The 8,876-nt window shown below is 42.3% G+C and overlaps 1 protein-coding gene across 3 annotated transcripts; it reads left to right on the top strand.

The window, feature by feature from the left end:
- Positions 1-301: 301 nt before the first annotated feature.
- Positions 302-7,817, top strand: LOC139948424 (F-box/WD repeat-containing protein 5-like). 3 transcript variants are annotated; one of them, XR_011787439.1, is made up of 9 exons: positions 618-693; positions 1,111-1,316; positions 1,879-2,036; positions 2,177-2,354; positions 2,762-3,922; positions 4,417-5,098; positions 5,307-5,516; positions 5,735-5,989; positions 7,342-7,817. XR_011787439.1 is itself a non-coding variant. In XM_071946571.1 (8 exons), the coding sequence occupies exons 2-8, from the start codon at positions 1,118-1,120 to the stop codon at positions 5,934-5,936; spliced, it is 2,790 nt and encodes a 929-aa protein (XP_071802672.1). In that variant the 5' UTR covers positions 302-441; positions 1,111-1,117; the 3' UTR covers positions 5,937-7,817. The 3 variants fall into 3 exon arrangements, 2 of the variants coding, with proteins under 2 accessions (XP_071802672.1, XP_071802671.1); XM_071946571.1 differs by lacking the exon at positions 618-693 and adding an exon at positions 302-441 and having other exon boundaries at positions 5,735-7,817; XM_071946570.1 differs by having other exon boundaries at positions 5,735-7,817.
- Positions 7,818-8,876: the final 1,059 nt, after the last annotated feature.

The raw sequence follows: 8,876 nt of genomic DNA, 5'->3' as shown, positions 1-8,876 counted from the left end.
TTCTCCATGGTCTAACCAAAGAGAAAGGATCTTTAACCACTTACTTCTCAACAACCACATCTATAGATGACATTCGTGCTTGTTTGCATATACCTTTGTTTACTTAATGATCAACAAAAGAAGTAAAGAAAGTTTATTATGGTCACGGGTCATAACAGAAGCTAATGACAGGGGGCGCCCTTTTACATCCCACAGAGCAGTCATAAGTTTGTTGCCCTTTGTGTTTTCCTTTTAACACAACACGTTGGGTATTTCTCGACTTGCTCCCTGCCCGTTCACCTTACATTCAATCATGTAAATGGTTTGGGACCAGACTACTGTAGAAATCAGCTGGGACTTTAAAATTTACTTTTTTATTTCCCATCGTTGCGATCGAAGAACGAAAAGTCTGATCGAAATTATGATTTGAAGTATCTTGTAACAGTCTAACAGTAACATTCCGTGAGTATGATGTGATTTCTTGTCATTTATAAAGAAAGAAATGCTGGCTATTTCCTTCGTTAACAAACAGTCAGTCAATAATGTTTGTCATTTTTTTGATTTGTGTTTTCATTTGTTTATTTTTTGACTGATCAAATTCAGTTCAGTGTTAAAAAAAAAACAATGCGTTTTTTGGTACACAGTCGTTCAAGTCCTGAAAATAATATTAATTTGGCAACCTCAAAACATGAAAAACTCTGTATTAGTTTGTATGTACGTACGTGTGTGTCATTTTTAGTATATAGAAAAAATACAAATTAAATGTTGTACCGCCACTTCTCATTATCATCGGATGGATCCTATCGGATCAAACAAAATCGAGCAATTTTAGATTTTACTTATTTCCCTCTGCCTCTCTCACACAGTCGTGACTCGTAGCTGTACGTAGTAGAAAATAAAATTAAAAACAAATATTGTTGGTTGGTAGTGGGAGCCAGATAAATGATTTACTAGTAAATTATTGGGATCCAATTATTGTTTGTCATCATTATACTGTTATTGGTAAAAGTGTGTCCCCCTCCCTTTTTTCAATCCTAGCCATAATCCTGCTTAAGAAAGAAGGGCTAAATGATGCTCAAATGTTGTACGTAATCTTGTCTATAACTGCTACTTGTGTTTACCTTGATTCAGATTCAGAATGGATGATTCAAAGAGCGTCTGGCTTTGCCTTCCGGACAGCCTTGTCCTTCAGATCTTCACCTACCTCTCCTCAGCTGAACTCTTGAGGGCAGCACAGTCCTGCAAAGCGTGGCATCGTATCAGCAAGGATGAGCTACTGTGGAAGGCGCTGTTGTACGAGGAATGGAAGATCGACCGATGCATGCCTTTACCACCAGGTAGTGGAGTCAGTTAGCCTTGGTTCAAGATGCTCCTGATCTTACTTCTTTTTGCGGTGAATTTTCATCACTGAAAAATCACCAATAGTGGGCGCTATCAACCACTATCATCTTCAAAACTGCTACCACAAGAGCTTTGAGCAAACTCTTATTAAAAGCTTAAGGCAGTCAATGGCGTGAGCGCACCCTCGTGTGGCGGGATCATCGGGTGAAAGTTCAAATTGTGTAAACCCAATGAACATTGAACATGGTTCTGGTCTGGGATTCGAACCTGGGTCCACTAGGGTGAAAGGCAGGGATGAAACTTCTAGGCCAATCATAGTGCAGTCCTCAATCATAGTACAGTCCTCAGTCAACACAAACTTGTGTTAGGATTTGATTGGTTGGGTATGATTCGAGGGAAAACAACATTATTCAACTAAACAGTTGGCCTTATATGAAAACGACAGCAAGTGATCTTGGCTGAAATTTATTTAAAATGTGTTCAATCAGTAATGAAAATGAGTTCACATGAGAGTAAACAAATTTAAATGTAAACAAAATGCTTACCCTTCACTTGCAGGTCATACCTCCTTCTTTCGTGAATTCCGACGGCTCAAATGTCACGTTCCGTGCATCGAGGTTCAGGTCCTGAGGGAACACACCGATCAGGTGCTACATGTCAGCTTCTCTCACAACGGGAAGATGTTTGGTACCTGCTCAAAAGACGGAACCATTAAAGTAAGTTTTCCTCTGCATAATCCTGCTTTAGATTTGCTGTTTTAATATTCTCAGACCCAAGCAATTTATTTTATAAACAAAAAAACAACAAAAAAGTTACACAAGACCCTTGTTATACTTCTACATCTGCCTTGGTCTAGGTTTGGAAGACAGGCCCGCCGATCTCACTGAAGTATAGCCGTGCTATGAAGGAGCTCTTTCGATGGCAATATACGCAGTTCTCACAGTTTAACGCTTGTGATACATTGCTACTGGTGTCTGGTGTTCACTTCGGACCGAACAGTACATCGGGAGAAATCGCAGTATTCAACCTTAAAGGTTTGTACTGAATTTTCAATAACAGATGTGGGACTTAAACTGTATTTTCTAGGCTTACCCCCTTCAATGGGCACTTTGGCAGCTCAAGCCATTTGAGATTCATTGCACCAAGAAATGCAGTTCTCTAAAAAAAAAAGGAAACAAAATAGACTAAGGGAGTAATAACTTAGCAGAAATGCGAGCTGAGAAGAACGAGCCTCGGATAAAGCGTTACCCACATACCAGCAAACTTAAACCCGCCTATTCTTGGTAAAATATTCCAGCAAGTTGATCAATCTGAAACCATTCAACTGCATGGGTTGTGTAGGGTGGCACAAATATGCACAGGACTATCTGTGCATATAAAAGTGTATGCTGTGCAAATGCAATATATTTATTTGAAATTCTTACGTTTCCTTTTTGTCAAGATGACTTTGCGCTTCAGGCACGGGTGCTCAACAAGCCGTACGACATCTTCGGCTGCTGGCTGAATAGCTCCCATCTCCTGTCCGGCAATCTCCACTATCTAGGCCACCTTTCCTCTTGCTCTGCCCTCTGGCTCAACAAAGCCACTCAGGAAGTCCTTTCTGAACAAGAGTCTGTCATCATGCGTCTGTTTAAATTCCTGAACATTAATGCCAGCTCTGTGCGGAGCATCACCGTCGCAAACTGTCGGAACCTCGGCAAAGGAGAGGACTATATTAAGACACCTCCACAGACGGTTAACTACAGGGATTACGATTCCTCCTCACACACTGGCTTGAACTCCAGTGGACCACTGCCAGACTCAAGCGAAAGTGAACTCGAAGGTAGAGTCGGTGCGCCTTGCTCATACATGTACGAGAGCGACACTGAAATGACTGCCAGTGAAAGCGAGGTAGGACAAAGTGGAACTGAGGGGTCGAGGGATCTGGTCGGGGAATCCATGGACCCAGATCAGAGTGCAAGTAGGGCATTGCCCAAAGGGTCTGATACCTGGCCTGCCTTACATCAGAGTCGGAGTGATCCATGTCTACCGTCTGAGGACACAGACCAAGCAAGAAAAGCTCGTGCAATAGCAAACATCAACCAGCTTTACCAGCAGCAATGTCGGCAGCAATCCCACCGCAACGCTTTGGCGTCCCATCTCGTGCAATCAAGCGAAGCCAGCTCTGATGACGCTACATTAGCCCAGGCCCGACCGACAAAGCAGTCAAACCCACTGGGGGTGTCAAAGCCAAAGCGCTCCCCGGTCAAGAGGGACGTTAGCGATGTCAGCGGAACGCCACCGGATGTTCTGAGGAAGAGTCTTCGCACCGAGGCAGCAGCGCCAGACGACAGCCAGCCAAGTACGTCATCAGGTTCTGCCAACAGCGCTCCTGTCAATAGAGGGCCTGCGGACACCTGCTATAAAAGCCTATGGCTGAGAGTCCGACAGGCTGAGATGAGACGTGGCGGCGAGAATTACGACGAGGATTTATTTAGGATCCTGATAGAAGGGATTAATCCGAATTACCGGGCGGCCCAGTGTGAGGATCATGCTGATATGGGAGGAAACTGGTCCACAAAGGGGGGAGCTGGAAAGGATGTGGCTTCAAGCAGCAATGCAGGTTTGTCCACTTAGAAGAATATTAAACTTTTGGAGGTCTGGTTTTTATTATTCTAAGCACTTGGAAAGCAAGTGTAAAAATGTAGAGAGCAAAGCTTTTGATTTAGAAGAACTGATGAAAAAAATTCTAATATAACAGAAGAAAGGGAAAGTTTAGTGAAAGGCTAACTTTCAGCTAAAATGTTTTGTTGTCATGCTTACTTATTAAGGAACAACTATATAAAATTCAGATTGACAGATTAAACATTTGGTTCACTCTTTATTTATCTCACCGATAGTTCTCTCATGCATTCTATTCAATGAAGACTAAAGACAACACTGACAATATCTCAAATATTAGAAGTGATTTTGGAGCCAGAACACCACCGCACCACTAGTTTTGAACAAAGGGTTTGAAAGATAGAAAAATAGATAGATAAAATGGATTATTAAAAACTTTCCTCGCAGCACAAAGGCTGAACTAAATAAACTAGTTTCTCCATTCTTTGTTCACAGGAGAAGCTTCAGGAGTTCATCAACCGCTAGATATGAGGGAGAGTCAGAATACAGTAAGCTCTCGCTGCAGCTCAAGTGACACTGTCCTGTCCAGCCCGGACTGCGACCACACCTCATCCCTCACCTTCGCCGCCGAGAGCAGCAGCGCCAGTGATATCATCCGAGCCTGGGGGAAGCAGTTCAACTTCGGCAGCACGGAGAGTCTTGATGACGAACCATCCATCCATTACCCGGATCGCCGGCGTGGATTCAGCGACCCGGAACTCTCACGGCAACACCCCGGGCAGCGTGACGCCCTCCCACAACTTCGGACGGAGAGCGAAGAGATCAGCAATATGTCCAGTAGTAGCATGTCAGACTCGCAGTCGCAGGATTACTCGTACAGAACTCATAAAGTTCGCCGGCGAAAGCTGTCACCAAAGGAGGAGCACCAGCATTTGATCTTCACTCGGGGCAGCCAGGCGTATACGCCGCATCAGATTGGAATCAAACGGATTGATTCAACGATGGCAAACACCCTGAAGGGGCCGCTTGGGGCGAGCTGCAAGCCGGAGGAGACCAGGGAAGGGATGGGGCAGGACAGGGAGCCGGACCAGCCCGGGGGTGTCGAATTTGATAAGGTGGATCATGTCATTGAGCTGAATGGCCATGCCATAGGGATGGCACTATCGCCAGATCACAGGTAAAAATATACTGAGAAGTCTCCCGAATTCCAATAAAATGAGAAATCTACTCTGCTGTAGTAGAATATAAAGTTGATACACTTATGATGTTACCTCAAACCAAACATGTTTTAAAAATATGCTCCTCTAAATATTTGTTGTGGGTATGCCGCAGAAATTCAAGGAATTTATTTGTGCATGTAACATCAACGCTTGTTTCTTCTTAAGGTACCTCTACGTAAACTGTCGTTGCTGGCCGCGAGATTACGTAATCTCAGACCCTCTGACACCGCCCCCAATTGCCCAGGAGATCGAGATCCGAGTCTACGATCTCATAAACCTCACCGAAGTTAAAAGACTCCACGGGCACAAAGCATTCTCTCCTAACGACGAATTCAACTTCATCTTTCTGGATGTCAGTGACCTTTATGTGGCAAGGTGAGGTCAGAGGTTAAAGTTCAATTGACACAGAGAAGATTTCTAGTCTATTCGAAAGGTGCTTTTTCAACACCTTTTCAACAAAGTTGTCTTGGTTTTAAATGTGAGAAAATAGAATTAGCCGTTCCAAATTGCTTAGCAGCGCAAAGGACCTATGGTTTAAATGCAAAAAAATAGTTAGTGGATCCTTAAAAGTGTCAAATGTTTCATTCTTTCAGTGGGGCCGAGGACCGACAGGGTTACATATGGGATCGCTATTACGGGATCCTTCTTGCCAAACTCGCCCATCGAGATGTCGTCAACTCAGTCGCCTTCAACCCACGGGATCCAGAGATGATGATCACAGCCAGCGATGACCACACCCTGAAGGTGTGGTTCTCACATCACAAGGCCATGATGGCAAAAGAAGTGGGTCATTGACCTCTGGTGACCCTTGACCCCTGAGTGACCTGGGGCCCAATTTCATAAAGCATGTAAGCACACTTAACCACCACAGAAAAGATACATATTGCTTGGTAGAAACTTGTTACCAGCTGAAATTCAATAAAGTTAACATTGTTGTGGCTGGTGCCTCGCCCCTTATTTGCTTAGCGTAGAAATTTTCTAAGCAGTATTTTGTGCCCAACGGCTTTTATGACATTGGGCACCTGTTGTCATTAAACTATGCTTACATTTGGTTTAATGTTTGAGAAACATAAATTTTCCACGAGTACTCTCTGCACCATTGCTGGTGTATAGTCATTATTGGAATTGCGTCACACTCGGTAGTACATGTACCAACTGACTACGCATTGTTTTTCCCTGCACAAAAATAAACAATTTTCAATACTTTATGTGGCAAGGCAGTTAGCAAAGTTCACTTTGAATTTGAAAATGGCGAAACTGCAATTTCGATCCCAACTTGCTATGCATGGGTGAAGTGTGACCTTAGCTGAAGTGAAAGCACCAGTGAGCAATGCAATTATATTGCATTTTGTTTTACTCGTTTCGGTATTAAAATATAATCCATTAATGACTTTATCATATGTGCTGCTTTCACTGTGTTAATTCACGACCATAGCGGCCACGAGCGGCTTGTACCAAAATTGTGTACAGTATTAGAATTATGTTAACTGTCAATAACGCATGTAAAAGAAGAAGAAAAAGTGTGTTATTTTTTGGGTGCCTTTACTTTTTTCTATTTTGGTGCTCACATGGTCTTGAAAACCATAGTTTATTTTGGAACCATTTTATCTTTTAAAAAGCTATTTTGCATGCAAAAATATCTAAATATATAAACCAACTATATTTCAATGTTGTAAGTTTTGATTAAGTTTGGCTGGTAACTGGTTGCAGTAAGTGGATATGAGATTGTTTTGACCTTTGACATCGAGTTATTATAATAAAATGCAGTTCTTCTATAGCGCTTCATCACAACTGAGGGGCGTCTGAAGCCCTCAGTATTTTGTTCTGCAAGGTTTGCACAGCTATGTTCAAAATACAAGACATTTATTTACATAGCACCATGTAATGGCTTACTACATGTAAGTGCTGTGGCACAAACTGCAACCCAAAAAACAGAAAACACTGGTGTGAACCCCTCCTCTTTTAGACAAATGCACTGGATTCTTTTATGTGCGTTACACAACACACCTATAGCTGAATGTCCAATTCTAAGGACGAAGCAATATGGTTAGAAACGCCATTATTAAGTGTTGTGGTTGTTAGGAATAGTTAGTATGATACAGATCAGTTCACTAAACCCTGTACAGTTTATGATACTTAGTTCATCTAAGTTAGTTAACCATAACCAGAGTATGACAAAGGAATATCTTTACATGTTTAGCTGGCGCTCTGAAGCATGGGAACCAGTCCGTCGCTCGTCAGAAAGGATGGATCTTGCATCGTGTGAGAAAAAGATTTCCCTATTGGAACATCACAGCAAGACAACATGAGCTGGTGGTTGGCAAAACCATAGATACCCTTCACTGTAAAAAATATAACAATTATTTATCAATTAATACAAAAATGCTATCAAACTACCAACGTCACTGATAATTCAGCTTTGCTACCGAAACAAAAAATACACATTAGTTTTCTTTGGAAAAAAAGGTTTAATTGCAAAAAATGTTTAAGAAAGGTATATCTGGAGTATATTCAGGGAAACATCCAAAATGGCTGCCATTTGCTAAGATGGAAAGCAATAAAGTCAACAATGTAACTAGGGCTGTGTCTGAATGAGCAGCTACGGCTATGGCTAGATCACCACATCGTTAATAGATAGGACAGCCATAGAAACACCCTTAGCAACAGCCATAGCTGCAGCCACAAATTCAGATACAGCCTTACAAAGAATCTTATAGTTTAGTAGCGTAACTTTGTATATAGATTTCGGGAATAATATTGTATTTATGTGCAATTTAATACACAACATCACTAATAAAACACAGTTATCATTTACCTTTTGTTTGTGTAACAATGCTGTGATATAGAGGACAAATGTGTCAAGATCGGCATTTGAGCCCACTCTCCTGACTCGACTGTCAGAACTTGAAATCAATGCTCTAGACCAAAGTGCCTTGCCCAAGGACTCAAGTGTCTACAGGGATTCGAACCCACACTCTCCCGACTCGGACATCAGAACTTGAAATCGATGCTCTAGACCCAAGTGTCTTGCCCAAGGACACAAGTGTCTACAGGGATTCGAACCCACACTCTCCTGACTCGTCCATCAGAACTTGAAATCGATGCTCTAGACCCAAGTGCCTTGCCCAAGGACACACGTGGACACACATGTCTACAGGGATTCGAACCCACACCTGGCCATCAGAACTTGAATCGATGCTCTAGACCCAAGTGCCTTGCCCAAGAACACAAGTGTTGAGACCATGCAGGATTCGAACTTGAGTTTGATGCTGAAGACCAAAGACTCTATCTACCGGGATTCGAACCCACACTCTGATGACTCAGAAGTTGAAATCAATGCTCAAGACCCAAGTGCCTTGCCCAAGGACACAAGTATCAAATCCACACACTCATAACTCGACCATCAGAACTTGACTTTGATGCCCTGGACCGTTGAGGCAGCCACAACATGCTGCGAAGTTTCCTCATGTGAACCGTGTATCATACTGTTCAAATAACAATATTATTCTAAGAAAATAATATGCTCATAATACACACAGAATGCAGTAAAGAATTTACAAACGCATTGTTCAGGCTCTCGCCATGCCATTTTCAAAACAAGATTTCCACAAAACTAAATGCCCAAAGAAATTCAACAAATAGAAGCAAATTTCGAAAAAAATTAAGTAAAAGAAACTGCTCCATTGAACTGGAAAAATAGTTCAGCATAAATATTTCGGGGCAAATTACCCCCCC

The sequence above is a fragment of the Asterias amurensis genome, chromosome 15 (genome assembly GCF_032118995.1).
Source record: "Asterias amurensis chromosome 15, ASM3211899v1".
Classification (NCBI taxonomy): domain Eukaryota; kingdom Metazoa; phylum Echinodermata; class Asteroidea; order Forcipulatida; family Asteriidae; genus Asterias; species Asterias amurensis.
The sequence above is the reverse complement of the archived record's forward strand: the minus strand, read 5'-3'. Positions and strand labels throughout refer to the sequence as shown.